The following is an 18,868-nucleotide window of genomic DNA, read 5'->3' as shown; positions in this document are numbered from 1 at the left end:
GACACAATTAATGTGAAGTGACACAACTGTGATCTGAAAATGAGGTAACAAAATAGAACTGTCAGGGTGCTTCCTTGTGCCATGATAAATGATGTCATCTCTTTCAGAACCCTGTGGATGACAGGAAAGCTTTAACCCCATGAGTTACGGTATTATATCCAAGAAAAACAAAACTGGGTTACAATTATAATGCAAGCTTATGCAATCCAGGCATTGGGCTTGCAGCCTTGCCATATACCATCACATAGTCCACACTGAAAATCTACATGGTCTACACTGAAAATCTCTATGCCTGTTTCAAGAAGTGGATCCTTCCTGGGCGTCCAGGCTCAGGCTTTTCAGTATCTGTGTATAAACCATATTAGTCATACCATAGTTATACCATATTTTTGCTTATACATGTTCATAAATTCTGGGTTTGCTTAAGCATTTGTTTTTGTGCAGTCAGTCCTGAGTAAACAGAAAACTGCCAAGTTTTTGCGTGTAAAAACCGCTGCTGCTTAAAAACAAATGGAATAGTAACCCTTCCATTCAACACACAGGCAGTTGCAATAATATTTTATCTGACAATCAAATCCTTTCCCAGAAGAAATCATACTCTTAATTAGGTAAAATATTGCCCATGAAGGCTAGCAGTTCCTTAAAAGCAAGTTGAAATAAGCACATCAGGCAGTTCATAGTGCATCCCTGCTTTCCCTTTTCTCTGGACCAAAGAAATCGTTATTGCTCTTCAGTTCTATGAATTAACTAAAGAGATAATCAGAAGGGTCTTCTCAGCCATGTCAAGATAGGGAAGTGAGACTCACACTTTTGCTCTCCTTCCATGTCCCTTGCTCTAATGCCCCTGCTTTTTGTCTTGCAGAGTCTAGCACTGCTGACCAATGCACTTGCAATTTGCTGGCTAGTTTTACCGGCACTGTTAGCCAAGGAAAGTGAATGAAATAGGGTTATAGCCAGAGCTTCTCCTGTAATATGTAACCTTTCGCAGAGGAGTCCTGCTGCCCTGTGACTTGATATGCAGCTATGTATGTATCACTCGAGTGACACCTACCTACCGCTTAATCAAAGAATCCCACTCACTCGATTTCTTGCTTTTTGGCTTTGGGCACACTGCGTGATGTGCAGCAAGCTGAAATTATACATGTGCCCCACACAGTGCTTGCTTACTGGCACATTCCAAGTGCTGGGAATGAGCTTGGGCCTGCAGCTGGTGGGGCACGCTGGCCTGCATGACACTCCTCACGAATAAAGTACTCCTTGGTGCATGCACAACAGGGCAGAGGCTCACACCCCTTTTCTCCTCTTACCAGAAAAAGCATTGTAGTTAATGATTCATTTACAGCCATATCACTATGTACCCCTCAAAGCTGCTTGAGATTAATGTGTTTTTATATCCATTAAAGTGCAAGCAGAACGTGTTCAACGTTTCCACTAACAACTTCTGAACTTGTTTACTAATAGCTGTACTTTTAACTAATAAAATGACAATGTGGTGTGTAGGCTGTGTGATAAAAGACTTGTCTGCACCCACACAAAAGAGCAATGGGGAACGACGGCTGGTGGAGGAGCCCCCACAAGGCCCAAAGGAGGCCTTGCCCCAACCAGGACCGCACAAGGAGAGCCATGAGCCTCATGCTCCAGGTGTGAAACCTACCGCGGCCAGTCAACAGGAGTGTCTCTCTGGATTGTCTTTGGGACTGAGCAGGGTTATTGCCTGGGACACGTGATTGCAGCCAGAGGAGGAGCGTTTTGGGATTACATAAGACTTGTTATAGGATATTTAGGGGAGGAAGCAAAGAGGAGAGGAAAGGGAAGGCTTGTGGTGGTTCAGGAAGCAGCAGTGTGGAGATACACTAGCAGGAAAAGGGCATAACAGCCAGTCACACTTGAGCAGGTTGCTGGTCAGTATGCTTGCATGGCCATGCCCTGTGCATGATCAGCACAGCCTGGCCTATCTTCTATTAAATTTAATTTCCATTGATTTTCTTGGGCAAGATGCTTGCTATTCTGTGTCCGGGGGTCCTGGCCAGCTGACGGAGACCGTGAGGCCTGGGGGTTGCCTTAGTCCCACGTGCCTGCAGACGTGTGTATGTGTCTTATTGTGCAGAGACACCTGAAAAGAGAGACACTCCAGGGGCTGCTTCTGCATGAACTAAATCCAGCTGTTGCTCACTGTGTATACATACATATAAATGTATTTCCCCCTAACAGATCTTCTTCCTGATCAGCCAGAAAGGAGAATAGGGTGAGGTTTTCAGTGCTGCTTGTGTTTGTTCAAGTGCTGTGCAGGTTTTTGTTGATCTCTGTGGCTGACATATGTACATAGGCATATATGCATGTGTTTGGGTGCTACTGAGAATACATCCTCCACCTTGCTACTGGTTACATCTGGGGACAAGGAGTTGCAGCAGTCTGGAAAAGGCTTTTTACAGTTCTCTGGAGGCAGAAATGACTATTCTTAGCTTGCATAAGCAAATATTCTAAGTAAAATGAGTTTCTCCTTTCATTTTTCATACACCACAATATAAAATCCTTGGAAGATCTTCTTGCACTTGGTGACGCAAGTCTATCCAATTTCTTGCACTGTTTAGGTCAGGTCATTTAGACAGGTAATTTACAGTGGAATGGTACCTGTTCAGAGAACAGAATTTAGTTTATGACTAAAATGGCCAGCACTTGTCTGGATTAGGAAATTACCTTCAGGAAATTTTTCTTATACCAGGAAGAAGTTACTGCATTTTAAAAAAAAGCAAAATGAAAATATTTATAGCTTGCCTTCATCAGTAAGTCACTGTTTTAAGGACTGATTGATATTCTGATAGCATAAGGAATGTCTGAAAAGGCATTGGCTGTTAAAGAGTTTCAGCATCTGAGGTGCATGCAATTAACAGTTTTACCTTTTTAATAGTCTTTCTCTTGGAAGAAGAAAAGAGCATTAAAGTGGCACTATTAGCATCCAAAACATACTTAGTAATATGCTGAAAAGTCTAATGTAGACTAGACTCTAAAAGCTTTAATTTAAGAGGGTCATACTAAAACATGAACGTTGCCGGGCAGCTTATCACATGCCGAGTCACCCCCTCACATTGACATCCATATGTGACGGTGCCGTATTTCTCATCCTCGTATAGGAAAAGTCAACAAGAGTGTCAAAGTCACCTGCGCTCATCACAGCAGGAAGATGAAAGATTTGGTGGCACCTAAGGGCTACAAGATGCTTCCAGCAGCCGAGTGTCCCATTGGGAAGGTGCTGCCCGGGAAGTGACAATGTTGCGATCCTGTCTTTTTGATCTAAGTTATGCAGTTAATACTGTGTGTTCTGTGAAAAACTCCGTCTCTACTCACATTTTTGTGTGGATTTCTTTTCCTGATTTATGGCCAAGGAATAAAAGGAAGAGCATATATATGTATATGCCTTCTTTTATGTATCTATCTAAATATACATATTATATATAATCATAGAATCATAGAATCTTTAAGTTTGGAAGGGACCTCTAGAGATCATCTAGTCCAACCCTCCTGCACATGCAGGGTCGCCTAGAGCACGTGGCACAGGACTGCGTCTAGGTGGGTTTGGAAGATCTCCAGAGAAGGAGACTCCACAACCTCTCCGGGCAGCCTGTTCCAGGGCTCTGTCACCCTCCTTGTTAAGAAATTTTATGTATATATATCTATGTATTTTAAGCTCATATCTGAATTGTTTGTTACCACCTTTTAAAGTCCCTTGGCAAAGTCTACCAACAGTGCCAATATTTATGTAGCAGTATTTAAATAACTTAGCAGTTTTTCAGAGTGCTCAGGGGAGGAAAACTAAACCCAACACTGTCAGGGAAACAGAAGCCATTGGGAAGGCTCCTTTCTGTGGCGATGACTGTCCCATCACAGCTACATCCCATCCGCTTTGCAGATGGGGTCTTTTCTCCTTGCAAACATTTCGACTCCTGCAGCCCCTTGAGGAGAGGGGATGGTTGCTGGGGGTTGCTGTGGCCAACGCTGCAGGGGCACTGGGTCCTCCTGAGAAGGCAAAAGGCACATTTAGGGCAAGAGAGGCTCCGCAGTGCTGTTTTGGGGCTGGTTTTGGCAGACTCGGGGAGGCCCGAAGGGCCCTGCCCGAGGCCGGGTCCCGACTCCGCTCCCGCCCCGCTATCACACGCAGCGGGCGCGCGCGCACGCGCCGCCAGCAGAGCAAGTTTGGGCCCCGCCGCGTGCCGTAGGCGGAGCGGCGCGGACGCGGAAGTGCCGGTTGGCGGCGGTTGGCGGCGGTTGGCGGCGGTTGGCGGCTGTTCCCTGCGCGGCTCGGGGGAAATGGCGGTGGCCGCCGCGCGGAGCCGGTTCGCGGTGGTAGGCGGAGGCATCGCGGGGGTCACCTGCGCCGAGAAGGTAAAAGCGCCCCAGAGCCGCTGCTGCTGCCTGGCGCGTGCGTGCGGCGCCCCCCCGTGAGGCCTGTGTGCGTTGATAGCGTTTCTCTAGGCAAAGCTATGGGGGCTCCCTAAGGGCTCGCAGGAATGAGGTTTCACGGAGTCACAGAATGGTTGGGGTTGGAAGGGACCTCTAGAGATCGTCTAGTCCAGCTCCTCTATTGAGTACCTGGCGTGGGGTGGCATCCGAGTGGGTTCGGGAGGTCTCCAGAGAAGGAGACTCCACAACCTCTCTGGGCAGCCTGTGCCATTTGCACCACGATTTGATACTTGAGCAAACTTAATGTTTTCTTGGAAGTGATTCAAAGCTGAGTTGTGTCAAGCTGCAGTGATCCCATTTCACAGTGCAGTTATTTCTTAAAAGTATATGCTTAAAAAAAAATCCTTTAATTGTTTTAAAGGGGACTGCTTGTTGCCCCTCTTAAAAATGAGGGCTTTCTGCAGTGTGGGTGCCTCAGAGTTACAGCTTCTTTGTTAGAAGCTCACAGAGAATGCCAGTCAGAGCTGCTGCTTTGCCTCACACCTCTCATGCTCTTTGTCTCGCCCTTGCTTCTTTCACCAATACTTTTTTTTCTTCGAAATCTCAAGCCAGATGCTTAGGTGGTGACAGAGGCTAATGACCTTATGTCATCTCTGCGCAGAGCAGGAAGCACAGATAACAGTGAGTTTGGTCTCCTAGCACACGGTGTAATCCATCGAGTCCGTTAGCAGAGGCACGTGGCCTTCTGCTGGGGTTTCCCAGCTGGGGGCAGGCATTAAAAGCAAAGGGAAGATGAAGCACCATTTTCTCAGTTATGGTTTTGAGCAAGCAAAATTCTCTGGAATTTCGTAAACATGCAATAAACAACTTGTTTGTGGTATTGCACTTTTGGGAGTCTTTTCCATGATGACCTGCAGTCCAGCCTTTTTAACGCTCCTGAGAACAGTCATTGCTTTAGGTCCATGTTATAAAAATCTTTTAGAGTTAGTTGTGTTTTGAATGTGCTTTCATGGCATTCTGTAGTTTTTCTGAGACTTGTTTATTAGCTACAGCTGCAACCAACTACAGCGCCACAAGGTGCTAATTTGTTGCATAAACAGTGAAACTTTCTTTTCCTTTATCTATTAGTATAAACCATGCAGCTACAAAATGCATGAAATACTTGTTTTTTGATTCATACTGCAAAGAATAGATTACATGAATTTTTCACACTGCCTGGTGAAATTCTGTTTTGTTTTGTGCCCAAGGTATGACCATGAGAATTTCTTTTTTAACCAGACACAAAGTTTTAACACTTAAAACTTCAGATTGATTGTCAGATTCTTCCTATCTGAGGTACAGGAATAAATGCTAGTCCCTTTATAGCTCTGTCACTAATGCTCGACTCAAGATATGCTTCTTGGTGGTGTATTCTGGTTATTTGGAGATTACTGGAGGCAAGAAACTGAGTTTTATTTTCATCTCAATGATGAGTTGTTTGTGCTGTGATGGAGTTCTCATTTGCTGTGGTGGCAGAATAATCAGTGTTTAAGATTAGAGTATTTCATCTTGGCATTGGACCATGTAAGAATTTTCCCTTATAGGACCCTGAAAATGATAATCTACTTAAAATTATACTAAAGGAAATTTAAAATGGCCAATAGGAATCGGTATTTATGCTGACAAAATTAAATCAAAATATTTAGCCACTGCTATCCAGTAAAAGTTTCCATGCCATTTCCTGTCTCATGCCTCTTTATATTTGGAATGGTATTTACCTACTAGGATAACGTTACATATTACTTCTTTACAGTAATTATATGATCTTAGAATAATATTCTACTGATGACTGTATTCAATCATCATGTTCTCTTTCTTTACAAGCTGGCTACAGAATTTCCATCAGAGGACATTTTTTTAGTGACAGCATCTCCAGTTATAAAAGCTGTAACAAACTTCAAACAGGTAAGCGGCTTAGATTTTGTTACGGTAATGTATCTCCAAAAGTTAGTGCATTTTGTCAGTACAGATAATTTAGAGCTTAATTGTTTTCACATCAGCAGAACTGCACTGGAAGCATTAGTAGGACTGATGCATTCTTCTCTATTGGTTCATTACTCATTAGTAAATAATTAGTGAATATATTCACAATAGTAGTGACTGGAGCAAGCAATATTAGTGAATTCATAGTATTAATGTATTAGTACAAACACTACTTATATGGTTGAAGTATTTTCTAAGTTCCTATAGAACCTTTATTCCACTGCTCCATTTTAAGCACTGAAATGGGATCTTTGGAATAAATTATTTAGGAAATGAAATCCTACTAGTGAATCTCATATCCCCAACCTTTCATACAGTAGCAGGTTTTAATCTCAAACAGAATGAGACCTGTGGTAAGTATGCAAAAAGGATTAGATTTGTGATATTCCCTTCAACTTTTATCTCACTGCCTGGTAGCTGGTGATTCAGTGACCTCCTGTGTGCTGACTTAAAGTTCCATAGTTGATTTCAGATTCCTGGCTAGTAGGCTCATAAGGCTGGAACCACAGAGGTACTCAGATCTTGTAAAACACAGTCCTACACTATCACCTTGGCAAACCTTATTGTAGCGCATGGAAAAAGTTGGAGGCTGGATTGCACAGCAGGTCGGTAGGGAATTAACTTTAACTCGTCAGAGAAAGTTAGACACCTAGAGCAGAGCTTCCACCTAGAACTTACATTTTTGACACTTTCTCTGAAACACACTGAAATACATGGTTTGGCTCAATGCTGAGGTGCATCTCATGCAAGATAGAGGATGACAGCTCTGCAGGTTAACCATTTTACAGGTGTGGATGCCAGTTTTTGGGATGTATGTATCCCAGTATTCACATCACTGCAGAGGGGAAATGAGAGACTTGGACAACAATTCCGTCTATTTAGTGACTGGAATTGGCTGTCAGCACCTCTTTTCCTGCTGTACTTTTTTTTTCTGGGGTTGGAGACACGTAGGACATGGCTAAGAGACTGAGCGCTGCATGTGAGGGTGGTAGAGTAACACCTATCTCAAGCATTTCCTGTGAGGTTGGGAGGCGGCGGGAAGGCCCTGGGTGTCCAGGACACATGTTTGTGCATTCTGGAGATCTAAACACTCCAAGTTTCAACATCTGAAGTTTGGAATAGATTGGCAGGATATTATGAGTGCAGCAGCATCTAGTTTTTGGATGCAGAGGTCTTAATTTCTCTGTAAATTGTAAGCATGATTTGGCTTCTGATTCCTAGCTGTGTTCCAGACTAGGTATCCTATGGAGTAGAAGGCCCAGAAGTTCACATGCAGCTTCTCCATTCTGAAAGAAACCCAAAATGACCATAACTGCTTGGATATTTTCTGAGGTTTTTTTTTTTTTTAATTTTTTGTCAGTGTCTGATATTTCAGGGCTTGTTTACAGATGAGTAAAAGGTTGAGGTGATCTGCAACTTGTTTTGCTTAGAAGTATCTTCCTGAGATAAGAGCTACCTACCTGCAACATGATTATTAGTAGTTTTATTTTGAGAAAATGTCATAAGGGTGTTTTGATGTTCGTGCTGTGTTTTGTTTCCTTTTTGCATAAGGAAAGAAATCACTCTAGACAAAAATACTCCCTAAATGTCCAAGCTATTCTGACCCAAGATTTCCTCCAAAAGATCTAGAAGAGAAATATACTGGCATGGAAAACATCAGTACAAATAGTGTTATTTTTATTGAAGTTTCAACCAACATACAACAAGGTCTGTATCAAGTAAATTAAAAAGCAGTGCTACCAACTCTGCAGTGTAATCATATATGGAAAAAAAAACACTGCAGATGGTGCATCTGTCTTTGCAAGTATAGCATTCTGCCTTTTTGCTTCATTTCTAGCTTTAGGATTAAAATTCTTTGTACTACTTTGAACCTTTACTAGGAATATGCATGAAAAGATTATGTATAGAACAGGTAGTTTTAGCAATGACATGGTAGCCCGTTGTGAAAATATGGGCTTTATGTTTTGAATTTTGTACTGGACTTAACACCTTTTGTTACAAAATTTAGGAAAAGAGATGAATAAATTATTCATATTTTAAGTGTTTTTTTGCCCACAGGTCTCTAAAACACTTGAAGAATTTGATGTAGAGGAACAACCAAGTTCTCTGCTAGAAAAGCGGTATCCTAATATTAAAGTTATACAGTCTGGAGTAAAACAGTTGAAAAGCGAAGAGCATGTAAGCTAATTTTTTCTCTTTTTTATTTTTATGTGTGTCCTTCAAATTGTGTAAGAAAAAAAATAAGGAACAGATTAATATTTTTGACAAAAGAATGATACTTTCTAACTTTTATTTCATGTATCACTTCTACCATTGTTTCAGTAGAACTGTATACAAGGGGCATAATTATAGAGTATTTGATAAGGAACCGTATTACTTAGATTTAAATCTTTGACAACTTAAATTTGTTGTGTTGAATGCCTGATTGGAATAACAGGGAAAGTGGTTAATACAATCGATATTGTATGTCAATGTAGGTGTCAGAAAGCTTCTGAAATTAGTAATTGGAGATCTCTGTGATTCTTGAATTATTACTAGTTGCCACAGAGGCCAAAATATTAATAGCTTTATGGCATGTAAGAAAAAAAAATATTGAAAGAACCAACATTTCCACTTTTTTCTTTCCTTCTTTTTTTCCCAGAAAAAAAAATGCTGTAAGTACAAACAATGTACAGCAAGTACAGATCTCCTTTAGTGCCTAAGTCAACTTGACATGTTATTTTCCACTTGAGTATTTATTGGGAACTCATGTTCAGTTCCAGATCAGCTTTGCTCATTTTGAATTGTAGAGCTGTTATTCCAAAGATTATAATTCTGCTAATATTCTGTACCTAGTGATGATCTTGTGGTTTCATTATTGTCATGCTTTTAAGTTAATCTTTGTCTCTATGCACACCAATATTTCATGATCACAGATTTGAAGGATCTTTTGCCTCTGTTATCACATAATTTTAAAAATTCTCTTCACGCAGAAGCACTGCAGATTATTTACCTTCTGGTTAGGAAGACAACATCAAATTGATAAAATGTTACATTTTAAATGCTTGTTGCAGAGTGATGTAGCTTTATGTCACCTGCACTTTTTCATTATCAAAAAACAGAATTTGCAGCTATTTGCAGCTTTAAGCTATTCCATCTACCCAATGCCTAATTAAGGTACAAGTAGCATAACTCTTTAAATATTTAAATAAATATCAAATGAGATTCTTAACTGCTAATATTTAATGGTGCGTAGGTCTACTACTGTTTTATTTTTTTGTTTTTTTTGTAAACTTGTAGGTACAAGTTTGTACTTCTAGTACAAGTACTTGTAGTACAAGTCTGATTTTGAAATCAGACCTTATAAAGAAATTGTTCGACCTCTGAAATAATCCATCAGTGTTCCATGCAAACAAGAAAAACAGTCTGAATGTAAAAGTATCCATCTTCTGAGCACAGAAGTAAAAGTTGTCCCTGAGATAAAATAGCACTTGGGCTAACAACATTGCGTGTTATGTCATGTAAGTTTGGCAGGGAACTGCCACGCAGAAAACTGTTCCTTCTTCAAACACAGAAACTGAGCACAGGGTGCCACCAAGAGGAAAACTTTATATTTCATTTCTGAGTGCATCATGTGCACACTCTGTTTTACTGCTCGTGTCATATGATAAGACTCAGAAGTCTGTAGTGAGTGTAATGCAAATAAAATAATATATAATTAATGAAACATGACTGAAGGCATGCTAGAGTTTTTTATTATTATTTTATTTTTTATAAGCCAGATACAGCTTTTAATATCTGCAAATGCTGTAATGTTAAATGTAATGCTGAAGTTTCTTAGATGTCTCCAATTCTTTTTTTCTTTCCTCTTGATTCTTAACAGAAAATTTTGACTGAAGATGGGAAGGAGTATATATATGAAAAACTATGCCTGTGTGCTGGAGCAAAACCCAAATTAATTTTTGAAGGAAACCCGTATGTATTAGGCATCCGGGATACTGACAGTGCAGAGGTAAATGGGGCCTGGACTTAAACATCTGTAAGAGATTCTTGTTTCTGGTGAAAATACTAAATATGGTAGTTGAGTGAAAAGGAGAAACACCAGCTGGTATTTGTTATTTTATGCCCTTAAATAGGAGCATTTTCAGCAGTTAAAAATTGATTCTTGATTCGTTTGAAATAAAATATGAAGTGGTGCTGTACAATCCAGACAAAAGTACTGTGGAGGTTGGACATTTTACTTCTCTCACCGCTAAGACATAATTTGTACACTTGTTTCTTCCTAAAAGTTTTACAGGCAAATCAGATCTCAGGTTTGCTACAACCTGTTTTATAAATTGAAAACTGATGAAAAAACTTAATTTGCTTTGCTGTGTTATTTGTACAAGTTATGGTAAAGTTACACAAGTTACGATAAAACTGGTTTAATAGATGCCAACACTGCTTGTAGTCTCGAAGATAGAGGAAAGGCTCCTGGATTCTGTTACAAGCTGTGCCGATTTGACTTAAATGTAACTATTTAACAGCTTCTGGATCAGTTTGAGACTTAAATGGCTGTGGAAAACCTTCGTGCCATTACAGGATAGAACTTGACAGGTTTTATGACCTTCTTCAACAAATTTTTTAACAAAAATAAATCTATATTGGTATTGAAAAGGATATATTTGATCAGTGTGAGGGAAACATGATCTAAGTTGTAGTTCGCTTTTTTGTTTTTTTATCAATACAGGCTTTTCAGAAGAATTTGGCTCAAGCAGAGAGAATAGTAGTAGTAGGAAATGGTGGCATTGCACTTGAATTAGTGTAAGTAAACTATTTAAGTTACAAAGAAATGTATGCAGATAAAATCTTTAACAATTAGACATTAAATCTAGTGTGCATGAGTTTGGGGAAAAGAAGGTCACCTTCCTATAAAATTGTAAATCTTAAGGTGTTTAGTAGGAAAATTTGTGAAAAACTATTATTTATTCATGACATAATGGAACTTACAGTTATAGAAAATTCAGCATGCTTCAAAAGAATTTTTGATATACAGGCATCAAGAATATACAGAGTTGTTCTGATGTATAATCAACAAAGATTGCTACTAATGGTAATAAGTAATAAAACTTGTCTGACTTTTAGAAACAAGATGTAAAGGTTATAGAAAAGCAGTTTATCTTGCACCAACCTAATTTAGGCAGATGTACTCTTGAAGGTTCTGATACAACCTTTGTCACAAGTAGGAGGGCATGGAGTCATATGGTCCTATGGTCCTAATACATGGTAGTAATTTCTGTATTATATGATTGCACTGCAGAAGTGTAAGCACTTCAGTGCTTACATGAATACTTGGGAGATGCAGTGGGTGTGAAGTTTATCTGGGATCTATTGTTTCTAGCTTCTGGAAAGACCCTTATTTTTGCTGATTTTCATTTGACAATCTGTTGTTTTATCCACTGTTTAAATGTCCATTAAGGTATGAAATTGAAGGCTGTGAAGTAATCTGGGCTATCAAAGACAAAGCAATTGGGAACACTTTTTTTGATGCAGGAGCAGCTGAATTCCTCATTCCAAAGCTAACTGCTGAAAAACGAGAGACTGCGATAGCATGTAAAAGAACCAAGTATACAATGGAAGGTATGGTGCTTCCATCTTTTATTAGAGGGAATCCTGAGATCAGTTAAATTAACAGCCTCTAGATCATTTTTAGAGTTATTGGTTACATTTCCTTTTTTAAAAAAAGACAAAAACCTCTTCAATATGCATATATATATATGTGAGACTGTAGAATATGGTTATCTAGAGATTGTAAATGTGCTTAACTTTATATCTGTGCCTAATTTTGACTTTCTGTGTTCAATCTGTGCAAGTACTACTATATATTTTCTGTTAGATTTCAGTGTTCCTCTGAGTTATGCCAGCATTTTTGAAGAGGGAGCTCTCCCATAATAAATTATTGGAGAATGAGATGACACCTTACAGAAGGTTATTACAGATTCAATTAAACTCTATTCTTGTAAAACTATTTGTACATATTTTGTACTGTTTGTACATATATGTAAAAATTTACATATAGGTAAAAATTAACAAAAGAGTAGGGTTGAGATTGAAAGAGTGGATCATGAAAGGTTCATCCTGACAGTCACAATTCTTTTCAAATGTGTTATGTATTAGAATTTGCACTTTCATGCAATGGAGGGCACGTAGCGCATGTTTGGTAGCAAACAAACATAAATTTAATAGCATTGATATTAAGCAACAAAGTCTCCCATGGGCCTTCAGAACCTCGCTGCCCCAGAATCTCCTGAGGGCTGGCTGCTAAGGGTCGCACAGGCACTTAACAGTGCTCAGAATCCACAATTCCTCTCTTCAGTGGTAATATCATTGATTACATGTAGTGGTTGTTCCTGAGGTAAGTCAACTATGAAAGGGATAAAGTTGAAAGGTATTGTTAAAAATACTATTTTTATGTCTGATATACAAAATAACAGTGAAATAGTAAGTTTCAGCTTACCTGGGTGGTTTTGTATTTCTTTCTAGCAACCGGATTGTCCTTCTCTTAACTCTGAATCCTTGCTCTGAATTCTACAGGCAGCGAAGTGTGTGTATATGTATATATATATATATATATATATGTGCGTGTGTGTGTGCATACAGAGTTAGCATACTATATGCTAACTCTGATATCCTCCAACTCTTTCCTTCAGGAAAAGAGAAAAAAGAAAGACCCATCGCAGAATCTGACAAACTGGGCAGTGCCTTAGGCCCTGATTGGCACGAGGGTTTACGCCTCAAAGGCACTAAAGAGGTACGGCCATAATATTCCTGCTCACATTTTGTGTCGCTTGGTAAGGATTGCAGAAAGTGAAAAACCATATTGAGGATTTTTAGAAAAGAGAAAAGAAAATGTGCTTGAACTCCTATTTACCAGATTATACTGGAAAATAAATGATCATGAATGCCATTATTTTTTGCTATTTTCTGCAATTACTTCTGCTTCCTGAAGAAGATGGCAAATTGGATCAACTGGCACAGTCTTGGACCGAAATATACAAATGTTGCTTTGCACATTTCTGTAGGACTTTCTTCTATGCTAGCTTTAACCAGAAGCAGCGGTACTTTTAATATCTTAATTTCAGTTATTTTCAGCTGCATTTTACTATGTGAAATACAGGCCTGTAAAATGTATTAAAAGAACATTAGTCTCCTGTTGCCATAGATAATGAAATGCAAAATAAATAGTGGACAGGGAGGTTGTGAGAATGTTTTTACATTTAAAATCAAATAAAAATTCCCATTTTTACTTTTTTATCACTTTTTATTAATTTAAGTGTTCAGTGTTTGCATCTGTTAAATGTTTTTTTAAATAAAAAAGCCTGTTAGAGATGAGTAATCATAGACTCTACAGAACTTGCAGTACCAACTAAAGGATATTGAAGATGTTCAGCACACTAGTGGATGGTGTTATATGGTGTGGAAATGTGTTTGATCAAAAACAAAGTAGTAAAGCTGTTGACAGTCTCAGTCCACAAAATAATTTAAAGAAACTGACACCTTTCCAACTTATGTCTTGAGCTCAGAACAGGAGAATGTAGCTGAAATGTGGCCTGATGGAACCAGATTATTATCTAATATTAATATGAATTAATGTAATATTATCAGAATTTAATTCATGATAAATATGTAGGATTTGAAATCCCTGAAAGACAAAAAATGGAGTTTAGCTTTTCCAGTTCTGAAAAATTCTGTTTTGTTTTCCTGTGCCAAAATGAAAGTGTGAAAAATCAGCAAATGTGTCATACTGCGAGGTGCGATATGTGTTCAGTTTACTAAACACTTCAGTTTAGGAAAAAGTGTATTTGCTACTAAAATATTGTTAATGCTAATGATTATTTTTACAATTTTCTCAATCTATCTTTAGTTTTCTCATAAAGTACATATTGAAATATTATGTGAAGTAAAGCAAATACTCCTACAGCAAGAATTTCTACAGCTGAAATTGACTTCGCTGACTTTTCCCAAGGAAGAGAAAAATGTAGAAGCAGATGATGGTAGGTGCACTGAAAAAGGAAAAGGAAAAAAAAAGAAGAAAATTACAGAATTCAAGTTGAAAATAAAGCACAGCTGATGAATGTTTGTTGTTTTAAATAGAATTGTTTTGGAAAACAAGTATTTTGTTTCTATAAGTTCAATGGAGCTATAGCAATTTGCAGTGGTTATGGGTTTGATTTACGTGCTCCAGTTAAATTACAAAATTCTATTTGTCAGACTTTTGCCATGTACAGAGTGTGTACAGAGTATGCCCCTTTGTGGCAGTCTAAAAAAGTCACGTATTAATAGTGCGGTTAAACAGAACCAAAAATTTTACCCTTTACTGTCAAATCCTGAAATAATCTCTGAATAGAAAATATAACTTACTTCATCAGATCCTATCATTAAAGTTCATTGAATTGGGAGTTAATATTTAAAATATTTGTTTAGTAGCTGGTTAAATACCAGTATAAGTATCTAGTAAGTTAAGTCTCTGGCATTTCCCATGCATCAATAATTCTATATATGAAAGAATAATTGGCAATTACATGATACTTCAGAGTTTTTATGAGACTTAGCCACAGAACACCAAGTTGGTTTTGTACAGTGTCAAGACCTAACACTTCCTTCTTGCCAACAAGAGATTTGATTCAGGAATGTTCCAGAGGAAAGATACAGAGATGGAAAGATACAAAGATACAGAGAAATCTGATACAGTAGAACTGGGAAGTAAGCTTTCAAATCTCATTTTCTAGATCTAAACTAAGTAAGAAATGTTACACGCAATCCGAATTTTTTTTCTTACCTCATCAACTAAATCACAGAATCACAGACTGGTTGAGGTTGGAAGGGACCTCTAGAGATCATCTAGTCCAACCCCCCTGCTCAAGCGGGGACGAATATGATTATATGATTCTATGAGTCCGTGGATGTGTATATTGGTGGCTTTAGCCTGCACCAAAGTCTGTCTGCAGTGATACCTCAAAAGATTGTGTTTTCTGACTTTTGTTTATTTCATAACTTATAGTGAGACATAATTTATAAAAATATCTTCTGTTGGTTACATTCTCAGGGCAAAATTTTCCCCTTTTACAGTTCTATGGCCTATATATGTGGAATTAACTAATGGAAAAGTTTATGGATGCAATTTCATTGTCAGTGCAACTGGAGTTGTGCCAAATGTTAAACCATTTCTCGATGGCAATAACGTAAGTATATGGATTTATCTTGAAGTTTAAGCTAGTTTTTTGTCTGTTTTAAGTAGGGAAAAATAAGGGTCGACAGAGTTGATTTGTGCTTCTGAAGTAAATTGTTGAGGTTGTGTAAGTGTTTAAGAATCAGAGTCTGATCATGGAAAATGGTTACAGATTTTTTAGTCACCAGGTGAATTTTTTGACCTTGACATCATTGTATCTCCATGTTAGGGTTGGTTGCTTGTTTTCTGATAATGAAGTAGAAAGCTACCAGAAGAAAATTAGAAAAACATACAATTAGTGTTGAGCCATGAAATATTCCCAGGTACATTTTAGAGTTAGCTTAGGAATTGGGTTTGGAGTCATTTTTCCTGGCCTAGACAAAAATGCAAACTGAATTCTAAATTACCAGGTGTGCCTGTTACATACATGGTGTGATTTGAAAGTAGGCGCTCTCTGTTACATCCCTGCCAGATACAGTATAATAATTTTTAAAAAAGCATACTTTTGTCCTGCTGTGCAGCTTGTGTTGCTTTAGATGGTCTCACCTTAAATCTTTTATTAGATGTGATGCTATTCTAAGCTTTTTTTTTTTTTTTTTTTTTTTACTACATAGAGTTCTGTGTTGTAGGTTACTTTAAAAGAAAGGTAAAGGTAAAATGCAACATTGATTGCTTTTTAAGCTTTGTGTTTGAATAGTTTTTATGTAAATACAAAAGCTATGTATTAAGACTGCTCTAAAAGGAGCTGAAGTTTAAATTTTCCCTGATAAATCCTGGAATTTAATGAACTGGATTGCTGCTGGAATTAATATGAGCTTTAACAAAATAAAGGAACAAAAAATGATGAGAAAAGAACACACAGATTGGTAGGAAATACATTTCTAAGCTATTTCACAGAATCACAGAATGGTTAAGGTTGAAAGGGACCTCTGGAGATCATCTAGTCCAACCCCCCTGCTCAAGCATAGTAAGATTCCAAAATAAATCCTGAGGTTTATTGCATTATAATATAAAGAATAATTAGCAGGTAAAGCTATCTGAAGAATAGGTAAACAATTAACAAATTTACTTCATTATGATACTCTTGGGGGAATCACTTTTCTTCTCTTAAAAATGATGGAGTGTTTTCTTAAGATTGGGATCTTTATGTAATATGTTTTCCTATGATTATCTGTCTTCTGTAGCTGAGTTAGATTAGATGGGCAAATGAATAGGCATAAACTAATGACCTTTTTCTGTCCTTTTTATGTTGCTAGAGGGCAGCCAGCAAGGCCAAGCCAACCCCTTGTTGGGTTCAGTTAGTATTTACACATGTAGTTTTAAATATTCAGATATTTTGAGCAAAAGGATCAGTGGATTTGCTGAAACATTGTAGAGATGCCAGCTGTAAGAAGTAACTGATGAGGTTACACTTAACAGGGACTAAGCTGAATTACTCAGTTAAAATACTTATTTTTCTTCAGTGCTGATTACTGCAAATACTTAGTTTGCTCTAGGTGAAGATGGAGGTCTGAAAGTGGATGACCGCATGCACACATCCATACCAGACATATATGCAGCTGGGGATATCTGCACAGCCTCCTGGGAACCCAGTCCTGTGTGGCATCAGGTAAGCCCAATCATGGGAGTGCTCTGGGCAGCAACCCCATCTTCACAGTAAATGTCTTGCAGGCTTTAGGCGTGTGGAAACCAAGTTCAGTTGCACGGGAAAGCATTGAGTAAGGAGATAATCCTGCCCGTGTTACGTCAGCTCGTTTCATCCTGTGGTTGAAAGCCAAGTTGGTTAATTAGCCTGAGCATAATGAAGGTGCTTAGTATGCACTGATGAGAACAGTGGCTGCTGTTCAGTGCACAGGAACACATATGCACGTGCCTTGGATTTCAGATGAGGCTCTGGACTCAGGCAAGGCAGATGGGATGGTACGCAGCGAAGTGCATGGCAGCAGATACCCTCAGGGAAGATATTGATCTGGATTTCTGCTTTGAACTGTTTGCTCACGTGACAAAATTTTTCAATTACAAGGTAAGGTAATTGCATGCCAATAGCTTAAACCACTGAACAACACACACTGTTTATATTCATTCACATATGCTGAGCATATGCTTTAATAAACAGTCAATATTAAAACAGCCACATAAAATTATCTGTTTAGATTTCTCCATTCGTACTGACTCTGAATGCTGAAAGTGAAGACGGCAAAGATCTTTATGGATACATTATACATGTTAATTTTTGCATCTCAGCAGACATTCAATTCCGTTTCTTTAAGAGGCTGTTCATGGATAAATTCAATACAGTTCAGCATGGTTTATCTTTTATATTCTGTATCATGTTTGAGGGCAAATATTTTTAAAATACTTTGGCCATGAAAACCAGTGGCAATTGGATGTGTACATATGCATATACATTTAAACACACATAATATTTGTGTGTGTGTATGTACATATATATATATATATATAAGTACATGTGTTTTTTTTTCATGGGGGAAGATATCCCCTTGCTTACATCAGTCTTTTCAAGCTGACAGCTGTCATCTGCAAAAAGATTAAAAGCCACTGTAATGTTATCACGAGGGCTTTTTCTTCTTCTCTCTGTTAGGTGGTGGTTTTGGGAAAATACAATGCTCAAGGCTTGGGTTTAAACCACGAACTAATGCTGAGATGTACCAAGGGACAAGAGTACGTTAAGGTGGTGATGCAGAATGGAAGAATGATGGGAGCTGTACTGATTGGTGAAACAGACTTGGAAGAAACCTTTGAAAACTTGATTTTAAATCGCATGGATCTTTCAGCCTATGGGGAAGATCTCCTGAATCCAAATATTGATATAGAAGATTATTTTGATTGAACTGAATTCCTTTTCTCTTTTGTATAAAACTTTTTATGAAACAGTTCACTTGGACTTAGCAGAAATCAGGGATAAATGCAATTCCTTAATAAGATTTTGTGTTGATATTGTCAAATACTGAAAGGCACATTAGAATAGCGAAATCGGTGTAGAAATTCAGCAACAGGGGCAATGGATTAGTGTGGGTCTGGGGCTAGACTAGGTGAGAACTTGCTAACGGGTATAACACTTCTACAAACTAAATTTGGTATGCTGTTTAGACAGCACTGCACTCACCTTTGCTGTTTGAAGAATGCAGCTAAACCCCTACCAAATACATGTTGCATCCAGTACCTCCCTCAGAGTTAACTCACTTCTTCCCCAAACCAGGCATATTTCACCTGGTTGTGATTCCCAGGGCCCCCTTTCCC

General features: G+C 38.4%; 1 protein-coding gene across 1 annotated transcript; it reads left to right on the top strand.

The window, feature by feature from the left end:
• The first annotated feature begins 4,298 nt into the window (after nucleotides 1–4,298).
• Nucleotides 4,299–18,627, top strand: PYROXD1 (pyridine nucleotide-disulphide oxidoreductase domain 1). The gene is made up of 12 exons (XM_010220954.2): nucleotides 4,299–4,380; nucleotides 6,262–6,342; nucleotides 8,479–8,598; nucleotides 10,283–10,411; nucleotides 11,129–11,202; nucleotides 11,858–12,018; nucleotides 13,089–13,189; nucleotides 14,303–14,432; nucleotides 15,508–15,620; nucleotides 17,094–17,216; nucleotides 17,493–17,630; nucleotides 18,210–18,627. The coding sequence occupies exons 1-12, from the start codon at nucleotides 4,306–4,308 to the stop codon at nucleotides 18,456–18,458; spliced, it is 1,494 nt and encodes a 497-aa protein (XP_010219256.2). The 5' UTR covers nucleotides 4,299–4,305; the 3' UTR covers nucleotides 18,459–18,627.
• The last annotated feature ends 241 nt before the right edge of the window (nucleotides 18,628–18,868 follow it).

Source organism: Tinamus guttatus, unplaced genomic scaffold, assembly GCF_059628265.1.
Source record: "Tinamus guttatus ecotype Peru unplaced genomic scaffold, ASM5962826v1 Tinamus_guttatus_pri_ptg000308l, whole genome shotgun sequence".
Taxonomy (NCBI): Eukaryota; Metazoa; Chordata; class Aves; order Tinamiformes; family Tinamidae; genus Tinamus; species Tinamus guttatus.
Note: the sequence above shows the minus strand (reverse complement) of the source record. Positions and strands in the feature narration are given on the sequence as shown.

Coding starts and splice junctions, on each gene's coding strand:
- PYROXD1 (XM_010220954.2), top strand. CDS start 4,306: ATGGCGGTGGCCGCCGCGCGGAGCCGGTTCGCGGTGGTAGGCGGAGGC. Junction 12,019..13,088: donor AACCAAGTATACAATGGAAG/GTATGGTGCTTC, acceptor TCTTTCCTTCAG/GAAAAGAGAAAAAAGAAAGA. Junction 17,631..18,209: donor CAAAATTTTTCAATTACAAG/GTAAGGTAATTG, acceptor TCTCTCTGTTAG/GTGGTGGTTTTGGGAAAATA.